This window comes from Cottoperca gobio, chromosome 13 (genome assembly GCF_900634415.1).
Source record: "Cottoperca gobio chromosome 13, fCotGob3.1, whole genome shotgun sequence".
In the NCBI taxonomy this organism is placed as follows: domain Eukaryota; kingdom Metazoa; phylum Chordata; class Actinopteri; order Perciformes; family Bovichtidae; genus Cottoperca; species Cottoperca gobio.
The window spans coordinates 13,308,429-13,323,382 of record NC_041367.1 but is presented as its reverse complement, the minus strand read 5'-3'; the positions used below and the strand labels follow the sequence as shown (position 1 = coordinate 13,323,382).

The 14,954-nt window shown below is 39.7% G+C and overlaps 1 protein-coding gene across 1 annotated transcript in view; it reads left to right on the top strand.

Annotated features, from left to right (window-relative positions):
• Window positions 1-14,954, top strand: part of plch1 (phospholipase C, eta 1) — a 55,457-nt gene that overhangs the window by 19,118 nt on the left and 21,385 nt on the right. The window contains 7 exon segments of the mRNA XM_029446272.1: window positions 5,084-5,230; window positions 7,545-7,788; window positions 7,991-8,120; window positions 10,933-11,103; window positions 11,651-11,744; window positions 13,192-13,395; window positions 14,118-14,238. Coding sequence (XP_029302132.1) covers window positions 5,084-5,230; window positions 7,545-7,788; window positions 7,991-8,120; window positions 10,933-11,103; window positions 11,651-11,744; window positions 13,192-13,395; window positions 14,118-14,238 — 1,111 coding nt within the window.

Genomic DNA, 14,954 nt, shown 5'->3' with positions numbered 1-14,954 from the left:
AGAACCGGCAATAGGGAGTATCCTTCTTCTAAGTTGTTTTTCAATAAAAAGAGACAGACAAACAGACGATGAATTTATACCTACACATGTCAGTCTTTCTTGAGAGCTGACTCATGTTGGCTGTTGAGCTGGATGAAAAAAAAAAGCAGACTTCTTTATTCCCTTTTAGCTTTTTCTTGTGGAATATGTCTGACTACCCCTCAGAAAAACACTCTTACATATTTATACTTTACGGTAATTGTAGGAGAATGGGCCTTTACTCTCTAGTGATGGCGAATAGCGTTTATTCACATTGGGCCTGATTAATGCAGTTGCATATCCAAGCACTGGAAAAGTGTTGCTGGAAGCTCGTCTAGTCTGAGTCATGGATTTTGTAGCCTGAAACGATGTGAGAACAAAGATCCCAGAAGAACATGCCTGTTCACTGGAGCGGAGACTGCGGAAGAGATCAATACTACAGTAAACCCACATTTGACAGTGACCTCCATTAAATTCCATCATTAATGAAGCCTTGAATTTCAGAAGTGGCTGTGTGAGATAAATAATGCAAAACGGCCTATTTCCTTGTTTCTGATTAATAATTTTCCCCAAGTCTCTCTCCGTGTCTTCAGTGTTCTAGATTATTTTCTGCATTTTGAGGAGTTTTCACAACACTACACGGTACTTGCTCACACATTATGAGCAGACAGGAGTTTGTATTGATTCCTAGAATGTGATAAATGATCATTTGTATGATAAATTACTTAAGGACAACAGTTAACTTAAATCAAATAGAATATATAATAGTACATGTAGAATATTAACTTTTACTCTTTATCAGTGCTGTCCATCTTTACCAGACTTTGTTTTGTTTATTATTTACAGAAATGTAATTAAAATAATATTACAATTTAGCATTTTTTTCACCAAACCAGTCATCGGCAAGAAGTTAGGAACCAGAGAAAATATATATTTTTTATTGTCTAATGTCATTAGAAGTGCAACAGACAGCAGTGACCCTTTCAGTAGTGACTAGCTGGAGCCTAATATAATGGAGCATTTAGCATCTAAAGAGTATTTCCTGCGACATTCTCCTTCCCTTCCGCTACCTGCGCTATATATTTTGCAAGGGAACCGTTGCCCAAGATGATTGTGATTTGGTTTAAAGAAAAACAAACAAGCCAGACCCTTATTTTGTTTATACCTTATAGCAGAATGATAATAAAGCAGCCTTTCTCCAGCGCTGTGGAGATGGAGCTAAAAGAGAGTACATATTGGACTTTCATTCATCGGATTGACAGACACATGACTCCAAATGAATACTAATGTTGCACCATGTCTGCTGGATGTGTAAACATGCTACTGTTTGCTATTTCCACTTATAAAGGTGATAACATGTCAATGTTGTGTTTACAGTTTGTCCAGCTGCCCCCAAGTGGACAACATAAAAGCTGCTTTAGATCATTATAGCAAGACATACATTTCCTAAGTGTGGTTAATTTATGTTGCTCTGTTATATTTGCCCATAGTAGCTTTATCTTTTTTATACATTTTGCCTAAACCCAATGTTACCAGAAGGACTTATTCCTATTGCTGGTGAATTGCTGGAAACTGCAATAAATAAAACTTTAGTTTTATCTTTGACCCAGAGCTGATGTGTCTCAGGATGCCCAGGTGGAGACTTGTCTTGGCAAGCTATTGGAGAAGTCTGTGAGAGGAAAGATCTCAAGTTTACTGTTTTATTTACATCGCTGCCTGTTTCTCTCCCCACGTACTCTGTTGTCAACATGGCAGGTTGTGTAATGATTAATGCATTCACAATGTATTTGTCATGCACCTTGGGAGATTACACACAGGCCTCAGGGCCATGTGCTTATGCTTGTGTGTGCTCCAATATTGTGGAGAGAGCATCTACGACTCAAATAAGTTATCAAAGACAAGAACTAAGCCTATCCTCAGGATTGAGCGCCTGTTAACAAGCACTCTGCTCAGCGTGTGTTCTGTTGAGTATTCTTGAATATGTGTTTTTGATCCATGAGAGGTTTGACTTAACTTGTCTTTGAAGATAATCACCCATGTCGTTTCAGAAAATTCAGATAATTGTGTGTACAAATGTCTTACAACTTAAGAACATTTTGTAATTTCTCATATGTTCAAGGGGCTAATAGACTGTTACAGTTTGTAGTTTTAAACCTGGAATACTTGAGTCTGTAGGTTCCCTCGTCAGGTTTCCCATGCTTGTTTTCTAACATGGTTTTATGGATTATGGATGGTTTATCCATCTGTGATTACAGGCTTTTATACATTTAGCTGTACGATACATACATACCTAACATCTTAACCAGGATTTCTTTGGAAAACATGCAATGCAAATGTATAATATACCCTTTATGTGGTTCAAATACTGTACATTTTTTTGATTTGTTCAGATTATTTTAGGGAATTACTTTCAATTTGTGAATGTGGTCTTTGATGCAGAGTTTATTTTCTTTATTGATCTGAAACATTGTAAATGTGCCATGGGAACCCTGAGCAGAGCTAAATTATATTAGCTAGATATTGGATCTATTGGATACTGTGGATATTGGACAGTTAGTGTTATGGCTAAAGGCTCGACAGATGTGTTCACATACGAACTTTGGAGCGTAAATGCTGTTTCATCCTGCTGTCTTAAACTGCGTGTTGTGGAAGATTCCCATCACATTGAGGGATAAAGTTCAAAGAGGTGTATAATTCCTTGTATTACTCACCTCCCTTCCAGGCAGTTTGGGTTTGCACACATTAAGTTGTTTACAACTATCTTAAACCTCCCTTAGTCACTTAATTATTAGTCATGTCTACATACGATAAAAAGAAGAATTGGGAACAAACAAGCAGTGCGCAGGCATTTCTTCATCTTTCAGTACTCATCATCATTATTATTATTATTATTATTATTATTATTATTATTATTATTATTATTATTATTATTATTATTATTATTATTATTCAGCACCAGCAAAGAATTTAAGGATGTGTTTGTGCCTCTTGGATATTGCCTCATACAGCCCAACTGAAGTGTCATTAAGAAAGATCCTGCACTCAATTTGTGTCCCCTCAATCCATTCATCTATTTTCATCAGCTTATCCGGGGCCGGGGTCACCGGGGGTAGCGAGCTAAGCAGAGTATTCCAGACGTCACTCTCTCCAGCAACTTTTAACATCTTATCCTTGGGAACCCTGAGGCTTTCCCAGGTAAGACGATATATATAATCGCTCAGTGTGTTGAGGGTCTACCCCGGGGCCTCTTGCCAGTTGGGCGTGCTCGGAAAACCTCTAGCGGGCGGCGCTCAGGAGGCATCCTGATCAGATCCCCGAACCACCTCTGCTCAACTCTTTCGACGTGAAGGAGCAGCAGCTCTGCTCCGAGCTCCCTCCAGATGTCTCGCTCCTCACCCTATCTCAAAGGCTGAGCCCAGCCACCCTTCATAGGAAACACATTTCAGCAGTTTGTATCCGCAGTCTCATTCTGTTTCGGTCACTACCCAAAGCACATGACCAGAGGTGAGGGACAGAACGTAAATGAACTGGTAAATCGAGGGCTAAGTGTGCACTGATGCATGTAAATTTATTTGAAGACTTATTACATGCATGAAAACATGTGCGACGGTACATGCACACATTTGCATAACAAAACACATGCGTTCACACACACACACACACACACACACACACACACACACACACACACACACACACACACACACACACACACACACACACACGTGCATGCACACACTCTACTAATGAGGATGGAAGTCTCTTTGCTGTCATCCCCGTCTGTATCCCTGCCACCAGCTGTCACAAAAAGTAAAAAGTTTGAAGTTTTGTCTTTTATCCTTTCTCGGTGCTGGACAGTGCCAGGCAGTCAAGCAATCAAACAAAGTCACTTCTCACCATCATTTCAGTCCTTCTGTTCTCCTCTTCAGAACACTCCACCATTATTTTCTGTCTTCTGTTCTTTTTGAATTGAACCTTCACCTGTAGAAGAAGAAAGCTTTCGTTTCAGAGTATATGATACATACTGTATGCTGTAGCACAACAATGCATTGCAGGAGCAGCTGTGATCAGCTTGCGCTCAATGTAAAACATTTCTAGCACCGGTTTGCAATCATCATGTGAGTATGTCGGTGTTGAAGCTGATGGGGCAGAGACGTTATTATTTACCCCGGTATTTAAAACAGCCATGATGATGCAGTAGCAAGTGCTACTAACAGCTTTCTACCAAACATTTAATTACAAAGCAAAGAAATCCAGCGATTTCTTCACTCACCGCTGCTGCTATTCAGCGCCGCCATTCAGATAGTTTTGAATTAATATGCGCAAGTGTTATTTGTTCAATTCAATAGCAACATTTATTTCCAAAGTCAGTGTCCCTGTTACTTTGCATGATCCACAAAACTCCATTAGACGTAATTGGGACTAGTTTCTACTAAAGAAATACTTCCAATGCAAACTGAGGTTTGTGGATAATCCAGCGTAGCACCCCACTCATTCTGGAAAGATATTTGGCCTTTGAATTTTATTAATTTAATTTTAAAATGCAATCCAATCACATAAAAAACAAAGCTATCTGCAGAGGTAGGTAGCGAAGAATGTTGTATTTGTTTGTTTTCGGTAAACAGACATTTTAAATCGTCCCTGCAGGATTAAAACCGCTTCTTTGTTTTAGGCAGGTTTTAAAGTAGTTCAGTTGGAGCTTCCACCTGCATCAGCATAATGTGGATATGTCTTCTTGATCAGCCTGGGAAACTTAGAACAGAGAGACACACACCAGCTCTGTGTCCCTCCATGAGATCTCTCTCTTTCTCTCTTCTCTCCATTGCCTTTAGCAGCAGGTCAGTAGGAAACAGAAAAGCAGCCCTGTGTGTCCACACAGTAGCATCTCTGTTGCAGTTTGGACTCTGACCCACATCAGCTGCTCACTGCTTCACTAATTCTGCAACACTGTGACACTTTGCCTCACTCCTTCCTGAGAAAAGACAAGTAAAGCCAGACACCTGTTCCCTTTCTGTCTTAAGATAGTGCTCCACTTACCCTAGTGTTTGTGTGTTTTCTTCTGCAGTGGAGCGATGCATGAGTGTGATGCAGTCGGGGACACAGATGGTGAAGCTGAAGGCAGGATCCAAAGGGCTGGTGAGACTCTTCTACCTGGATGATCATCGCTCTTGCATTCGCTGGAGGCCCTCACGCAAGAGCGAGAAGGCCAAGAGTGAGTATGCATGAGCAGACACACACATACATATACGGTGTGGAGTTTGAATGATGTAGGTCTGATGAAAGACTTTATGGAGTTGCATCATGGGAATTGTAGGTTCCAGCATTTTTGGAGCTTGATCAAAAATCAGGATACCTCAGTGTTTGCTGCTTTGATTTTGACCATTGTTTTTGTACATCAACTTAATGGAAATGCAATTCTAAATCTCTGTTAGTATCTACTACTTTGCTATAAAGTCGAAAGGGGCAAGAAACACCAGCAGTCAGCAACGAAACCCCAGGTTAGACAGATTTACTTGGAATAGAAAACGAAGGTGAATGATACAAATTACTCACCAAATTGTTCATTGAAGGCATCTATGATACTTTACAGACTGACTGCCGTATCCAACTTTGACCGACTGTACTTAATGAGGAATAGGTTTTAATTAATGAACCTGGCAAGTCGCACAGATGTTGTTATCTGTAAAATGTTGACTTGGTCTTGGTTTAATACAGAAAAAGTCCACAGTGACTTGAAGCATGAGGCACAACATGTTTATTTAACCTAAACCCCAATATTTTCCTAACTTCAACGTAAGTCCTTTTGCCTCCTTGACACTAACCACAAATGGAATTCAGGATATGAAATCCTGCACGTTGGATGCCCAATTGTCCATTTGTTGCCCTGTTGGAAAGGAATTAATCTTTACATAATAAGAATTTAATTCTGTACAATTTTTGTATCAGGTATCATGTTACAAAGTGCTTTACAGATTGCCCCTTTCTTCACACTAATTTTTTCCAAGAAAGTTAAATCTGGCTCGGAAGGGATTATCATAATTTATTTAATGCCCCCCCTTCCCTTTATTTTTTACTTTACTGGTTTAATTTTTTTATCTGCTGAATCATACATCTGTCTATAGACCTGTACTTGCTTGTATATAAATGACAGTGTGTGTGTTAGCATTAGATAAGCCTCTTAGATCCTCTCCATTGACATTGATTAGGAGGAACAAACAACAGCTACCCAGTAGTGTGTGTGTCTCTGTGTCTCTGTGTCTCTGTGTGTGTGTGTTTGTGTCTGTGTGTGTGTGTGTGTGTGTGTGTGTGTGTGTGTGTGTACGTGTCTCTGTGTGTGTGTGTCTGTGTCTGTGTGTGTGTGTGTGTGTTTGTGTCTGTGTGTGTTTGTGTCTGTCTGTGTGTGTGTGTGTGTGTGTGTGTTTGTGTCTGTGTGTGTCTGTGTGTGTTTGTGTCTATCTGTGTGTGTGTGTGTGTGTGTGTGTGTCTGTGTGTCTGTGTAAGTGTCTCTGTGTGTGTGTGTGTGTGTGTCTGTGTGTGTGTGTGTGTGTGTCTCTGTGTGTGTGTGTGTGTGTCTCTGTGTGTGTGCTATCAGCCTGCGCAGGATAAAAAAAGACAGCCATATTGTTACTTTCAGTTATAGCAGAATTTCACAGAAGAGATTATGTAACGGTATGAGAGTGTGATGTAGAACTGGACGCGGATAATTTTGCAATGGATAATAAATAAAGTATTTTTTGGGAGGATAAGGCAATTAACTGAATAGAATCATCATATAATTAATTCTGTAATTAATTAATCAAACATAATAGTGTTTTCCAAAAGATTATGGTTCATTGTTCTGAGGAAAACACATTAGTGCATTGATGAGGGCCATTAATGAATTGATTTAATTGAATAAGACACCTTTAACAGGACGTCAAAGGTTCACACCTGAGAGCTATACCGTGACAAGAAAACAAGCGAGGTTAAGAGACAGATGTGTAGAGCATCTGTGTTAAAATGGAGAACATGGTGTAGTTTACTGCAGGCTGTTTCTCTTTCCTATAAAAGACACAGAAACAAAAATAGCTGAGTTTATACTCCAATCTCATTTGACCGTGATACACTCAGAAGTCTATATAGGAATTGCTTTCCGGCGTGTTTTTTTTCTTATTTTACACATGATAGAGAAGAGCAGCGATAGAGAGGAACTCACTTAATTTTGGTCATGGTTATTTAAAAAAAAAAAAAAGCTATGCAAGTGTTTTCTCAAGAATCAAGATTAACTACAGTGCCCATGTTCAGGGTAATGAAGGAACTTGTACCCCATGTAACAGTGTGGCTCAGCGACGTGTTTTAATAGTTTTTTTAGACAACAATGAAGGTCAGTGAAAAGGATAAATTCATTGTTGGTTATAGTCTTTGAAAAGATGATAGCCTTATAACTCAAGTTTTAATTCAATGTTAGATACGGAAATCATTAATGAGTTAAAAAAGTTTTATACTAATAATCAAACTGGTCTTTTTTTTACCCCCCACTTCCTCAGTCACTATTGATTCGCTGTACAAAGTGACAGAGGGCGGTCAATCGGACATCTTCCATCGGCATGCAGACAGCAGCCTCGACCCGACCTGCTGTTTCACAGTGTACCATGGAAACCACATGGAGTCCCTCGATCTGGTGACGACAAACGCGGAAGAAGCTAGGACCTGGATAACTGGCCTCCGTTACCTGATGGCCGGGATCAGTGATGAGGACTCGCTGGCCAAACGTCAACGTACACACGATCAATATCCTTTAAACGAATGATAATCCTTTTGTGTTATCTCCTTTTGTTTTAATCACCTCTTGCCCAGTGGTTTCTGGGCTGTTTGTGTTCAATCAATCGCTCTTGGATACAATATTACATCAAATTTAAACACTTGAAATTATGCAGACATATTTCACGTACACATGATACACACCTCATTTTCCTGAATGTGTGCGTGTTACGTGGCTGAATCAGACGTTTGAGGAGGCCGATAAGAACGGAGACGGTTTCCTGAACATCGAAGAGATCTACCAACTTCTCCACAAGCTGAATGTTAATCTGCCACGGAGGAAGGTCAAACAGATGTTTCAGGTCAGAATATGAAGCCATTTCAATTCATTTACAGTAATACTCCCTACGACTCAAACCGACATTCACTATCTTACATACATTTAACATTCAGTACAGAACATTTACATACGTATATCAAGCCCTCTTATTAAATAAAATTGAGGTGTGCTTTCATTTTGAACACATTAAATTCCTTTCGTATTAATATTTAAGATCACTGACGTCACATTACTGTTGCATCTTTTATTTTTTTGTGCATTTGAGTTCTTAATATGAATATGCGAGAAATATTTAATATGTTCATGCGAGAGAGAGACACTTTTAGGGGGAAAGGATGAAGAACTGTTGGGAGAAGGTGGCTTCAATTTTTAAATCAGAAGTCACATTGATTAATGTCAGACGTCCACAAGTGTGTACTGGCTGTTCTCATGTGGTCTAATAGTGTGCAGTGGCACCTTTCCACAAACACACAATACCTTTGCTCTAGTTTTTGCAGGCATGATTGACTTTGAACTGTCATCTCAATTGGATAGTTAATTATGAGATTAGCGAGAATTTATTTAGGTTTTTTAATCTGGACCTGGGTGAGGTGGCTAATTTTGAGAGGCAATTTTGGGTTATCAGTCACAACTGCCTTCAAAAGCAGGTGCTTGAGGATTCAAGAAGCTGGCACAGGAGTGGTGATTTAAATGCAGACTCACAAGGCAGAGGCTGAGGGGCTGAACATATCAAATAAATCAACACCTGCAAGGAAGTTTGACAGACAGCCAACACTCAAAGAATCAAGGAATGCATGGCAGGCAGAACAAAAACAGGGCTGCAAACTTTAACCAGCAAGGCAATAAAGACAGTGTGGGGAAAAGGGTGAATGCAAGTTGGGAATTATAGTTAGATGACGATGACTCAGATGAAACCATAACAAGGAATGCTGGAACAGAAATATTCAAGGCCAAGAGGTTTATTTATATATGATGAAAGAGTAAAGTATGTAAATGTAAATCTTTTATTAAAGTTCCAAACTGGACCAGTTTTCTCAAGATTCTAAATGGATCTTGTGACGACCAGGAAATATTTTTAGCTCAGATTGATCTTGAAACTCATAATTAAAAATGCTGCATGTATTGTAATTCAATAAAACTATCCAAACAAAGTATCTCCCGAAAGCCTCGGGTTAAACAGTGGATTTTAACATGCTTTTTATCTCTTCATAATAGACTAAACTGTAATTTCACTCTATAAAAAAAACAGTTCAATCTTTGAGTTTACGTTAGATGGGAAATGTTATTAATTTATCTCTTCCTATTTAAGCATTGGCAGATAAAAGCGTTGCAAGCCAGAACAGCTTGTGCAGTTGCTTAAAATACCCTGAATCTGTTTGTTTTCTGTCCAGGCATGAAGTCCATCACAGTGATTTATCCTGCTGGTTGTGTGTAGATTCTTTCTGTGATCGAGTCCCCGATGCACACAGCGAGCTCATTACGGGAGTGTGATGGAGGCATTAGCTGGTATTATTAGATTTGGTGTGGATTCGATGGGCCCCCGTGAGATCCAGGTAATATGAGACGCTGGATCCCAGCGAGCAGGCAGAGCGAGGTGGCAGGAGGGGAATGAGCAGCGAGCCGTGCTTTGTGTGTCCTCGGGCAACATGGAGTGAAATATGAGGTTAGGGAAGGAAAATAAATTGTCTTCAGGGGTAATATGTTTGTGCCATAAAGAATGGTACACGCTTGCTGGTGTGAGTTTTGTGTTTGTATCAGTGTAAAAGAGAAACATGACAAGAGATGAATAAGGAAAAGATGAAACAGTTTGCAGCTGCACAAGGCCTCAGCTGTTCCCCCCGTGCATACCTTCACAGCTGACGAGTCTATACTAGTTTTAGTGCATTGACCGATATATTGCCAGTAATTATTGTTCTTTGGTCATATATCATAGACTGATAATTCAGAACTGAATTGCCATTAAATTTCACTCACAACTATTCAGTCTGACGTTGAGTTCATGTTAACCGATTTCTTGAATGAATGAAGGTCGTTTAGTTTTTTTCTAACCAATCAGTGGCAAATGACGCATCCATCCAGCCATCTGGCAGACACGGAGCAGCAACTAAACGTTTTTCATGTTTATCACATATTCATTGTTCTTTGTGTAAGTCTTGTTCAGGTGCGTCAATCTCTTACAGACATTTTTTATGCTTTCGGGTCCGCCGTACATATGTACCATTCACTTGGACGTGTTCTCTCAGGAAAGCCTTGAGGGAATTTCATTTCATACCCAGCATGCCGTTGTGTACAATGTGTAACATAACGCACAACTAATAAATATATCCTGTAGATCTCAAGAGATCACACTCGACACTACACTTCTTTGGGTGTGTGAAGTTGATCGGATGAACAGTTGTCGAGAAAATCAAAGGACATACACACAGACAGAAACTCTTTCCATTTTAGTTAGATAATGTTTTTTGTCCTGCCTCAGATTATTTATTAACCAAATTAGAATTTAGGGATTTCTTGGTAAAAGTGTTGTTTATGTGTTGCAGTTATTTCATTGGCAGGTTTTGATTATTCTCAATTATAGATTATATATGGCCTGTTATGGCCTCCAAAAGCCAGTAAGGGTCGAGTTCTAATCTGCATTCATGTTATATTTTATACATTAATTGTATCACAAGCAACTTCATATGTTTCCATTTGTTGTTTCAAATGAGGACTGTGTGAATCACACACATACAGTCACACTGCAGTCTATGAGTTTGTGTAGAGTTTCACTAACCATCAAAATATAATCGCTTGAGATGTGTCACTGATGACATATCACTTCCTCCTCCTCACAGGAAGCAGACACGGACGATCAGCAGGGCACGCTGACATACGAGGAGTTCTCTGTCTTCTACAAGATGATGTCTCTGAGACGGGACCTGTTCCTGCTCATGATGGCGTACAGTGACAGGAAGGATCACCTGACAGCGGAGGACCTGACCAACTTACTGCGCAACGAGCAGAAGGTAAGAGGTCACCCCGGGTTTGGGTGAGAGTCAATAAAATGCTCAGCCGGTGGTGTTAAACCTGACACTTTTTTTATTATGAGGTGTCCAAACTACTTTCTCCCCAATCAGCCGTTTCAATTTGAGATCCAGCCACAAAAATGAGATTGATTATATTCCTGTTCTCCCTCCCGTAGTCTAACATGTAACTCCCTCTGTCTCAGCTGTCTGCCCAGAGCTAAGCCAATCTATCACGCCTAAAATTGGTTTGCCTCATGGGACCGCTTTTTTTGTTCTTTACACTTTTTCGTTGCTCTTTTTTTCGTTGTGTTTCTGACACACTCTTTTCTCTCTTACACTGCAATGGTGTCATTTTCATCATGCTGTATTTACCGCCTCCAGCATGCATTAAGACTGCTCGTTTGACATGGCTGAATTAATAGCAACATTAATGTGTTTTAAAGAGGGGAAATGGTTATGACTCCATTTAGCTTTTACGCTGGTATAAATCATTGTTATTTACTACATTTCAAAGAGTCTAAACACGTGTATTGTTTTTTCTCTACAGATGGCCAATGTGACTCCAGAGTATGTCGCAGAAATCATTGACAAGTTTGAGATGTCTGATGAGAATAAACAAAGTGGCGTCATGGGGATTGAAGGTATTTTTCTCCCATTTAATGTCTCAAGTTTCCCTTTCTCTTTCCTTTTGTCATCTTCGCCCCACTTGTATATGTCATTGCCCGCCATCAGTTTTCAACTTCATCAATTATTTTAATAAGTTAGAAAACTGAAACACATTAATATTAAACCTTTCCAAAATATTCCAGGGTTTTGTCGAGACATTTTCACCATTGTATTTTCATTTTAAAGCTAATTTATCAATTATAAATGACATTTTTATTATTTACTGTTTATTCCACCACTCATAATACAAATCTTAAATCCTGACAATGACAATCCTGAAAAGAGGAAATAATCTCCATGAACATTTTGTCTTTGGCAAGTGTTTTTAAAGCCATTTTAAAGTAATGCCACATGCAACTAAAAGGGTCAGTTTATGAAGGAGTGAGGCTTGAGGAAGGTAGCTGGAGTGAGAAAATTGGGAAGTCAGAATGAGGGCGACGGTAGAGAGAAAATTACTGTGACAGAAAAGAGAGGAGGGAATATGGAGAGAGGACATGAGAGGGGGAGCAGCAAGGGTGAGACTAATCTTGTTGTTGGAGGCTAACACTGTGTGTCAGACTGATCAGACCAGTATGTCTGCAGGCCAGAAATGTGTGTGTTTAAACATTCATTGTGCACAGATGTGACAGTAATGTACAAACAGATTCACATCGACATCTTTTTTTACAGTATGATGAGCTGTTACCTACAGTATTTCAGCCATGATGGTGACAAGACTGCATGTCCAGTCTGATCACTTCAGATACCAAACATCTTTCCAATAGGCCTATTTGCGTCATGTTTTTCAGTTTCTCCTCCACAGTCTCCTTTTCCACAGTCTGCTTCTTTTCCCCTGTTTGCTTTCTGGCTTATTTCATGCTCTTGGTATTCTTGTCTCATTTGTATTCCTCCTCTCTGGATGAAAGGAGGCTTTCTTCCCTCTCTCCTCTCCATGCTGTCCCACAAAATATAATGTTGGCTGTGTGAAGTATATCCGCCAGTATTCAAACCTCACTACTCTGGTTTGAAACCACAGGGCTCTGGTTTGAATGTGCTTGTCTGTCATCCTTGGTATTTTCCTGGAGATCATCATGCAAATGAAGAGAGGTATTGCAGATGCCACCGTTAGAAGCTGTTAGAAGCTGTGCATGATATTATCTCGTGGCTGGTAATTTGAAGTTTTTGTGTTACAATATTCCGTTTGCATGGCAATCCATCCTATACTTCGGTCTGGACCAAAGTGATGCAATTACCAAGAGACAGACAGCACTGCCATAAACACGACTGTTAGTATTAAACAAATGATGTCTGAGCCCATTTAATTTCTGTTACCCAATATCCAAAGCAATAAAACATAATTGAAACTAAGCAAAATGCTTTAACAATGACTGGTTTGATTCTAAATTCTAATTTCTTTTCCAATAAATTTCTATTTTCCTTCAGGTTTTACAAGTTTCATGCGCAGTCCAACGTGTGACATTTTCAACCCTTTGCACCACGAGGTGAATCAGGACATGGAGCAGCCTCTGTGTAACTACTTCATCGCCTCCTCTCATAACACGTACCTGACTGGAGACCAGCTCCTCTCCCACTCCAAGACTGACATGTATGCCTGGGTGCTGCAGTCCGGCTGCCGCTGTGTAGAAGGTAAAGAATACAGCTACATTAAAATATGGACACCATGCAGAGCTAATCTGACTGTGCCTTTCCAGAGCAGGCATTTTGACATGTCGCAGTAGGAAAAGCACAGGTGTAAATAATAACGTGTAGCATGGCTAAATTCTATTTAGCGGTTTCTGGTATCTGTGATCCTGCATCACTGTCACTGTCACGGCTTACTGGGACACTTCAATACTTAACTTCACTGTTAATGTTATTAGTAACACCTGCTTTTCCTGCTATAACATGGCAAAATGTCCCAGGTGGTTTACAAGTGCAACAATCTGTGTTTCACCCTATATCAAATGGTACCACATAATGTTTTTGCTTAACTTGGAATTAAGCAAAAACTATCAGGGATGTTTACTGCTGAGCAATTTGGGACACTTTTAGTTAATGTTTGGAAATTAAAACCGAACACCCATTTTGCTGTGTTAATGTTTGGTAATAACATTTGAAAAAAAGCCCAAGGATGCAGCGACACTGAAAAAACCCAGTAGCACAATCTTGTACATGTTATTGTTTGAACATTACTTCTCACCATTTCCCAGAATAATTTAACGCCAGTGTTCGTAATCGCTGATACATCAAGTACAAATAAGGACTTTTCTATATTCAAAGCTGAAAAGGTGAGAAGAGACAGAAAACTGAGAACAATAACACAATGCAGTGATTTATTCATGCATCATTTGTTCTGTATTTCCCTGCAGTGGACTGTTGGGACGGTCCTGATGGAGAGCCGATGGTCCAACACGGCTACACACTGACCTCCAAGATACCGTTCAAGTCTGTCATAGGGACCATCAATAAACATGCCTTCATAAATAACCAGTGAGTCGCCAACACCGTGTGTGCGTGTGCGTGTGCGTGTGCGTGTGCGTGTGTGTGTGTGAATGCATGTGGGTGTTTGTGACATTTTATGGAATCTAGACACTTCCATCATTCCATAGGTATTGCACTTGCAATGCCAAATAGAAAAGCCATGTTACGTATTTCTCCATCACTTTGCACACTCATATAAATCTGACTGAAGCATCATTTCTGGTTGACATTTAGCAAATAATGTTCTTTACTTCAGCACAGTATTTCTCCACACACACGGATTGTATTATTATTATTATAAAAGCTGCATAACTATATTTTCCCTAATTAAACTGCTCTCAAACTAACATTCCTCCCACTCCTATTATGAAATATCTATGAATTTTGATGGAAGGTTTCCCCTCATAAGGTTTAACAAGGAAGTTGCGACAGTCAGGTTTCAGAGAATACTGTGATTCCTGGCAGTAATTATCACCTATTACTGAACCATCTGCTTAGCAGTGTTTTCTCTGGCTCCCCGAGGAGCCACAGTTTGTCTCTGCTGGGTCCAACAATATCAAAACAAAGTGGTGTATGATGCTGCTTCCTGCTGCCACATTGGCTCGCTTCGACATCTATTGTGGCTACTCATAAGTACATCCCTACATGTGTTATGGAACCATGTCATTAAAACTAGATGTGTAAATACATTTGGTATTTAGTTTTACTAAGATTAATAAGGCCAT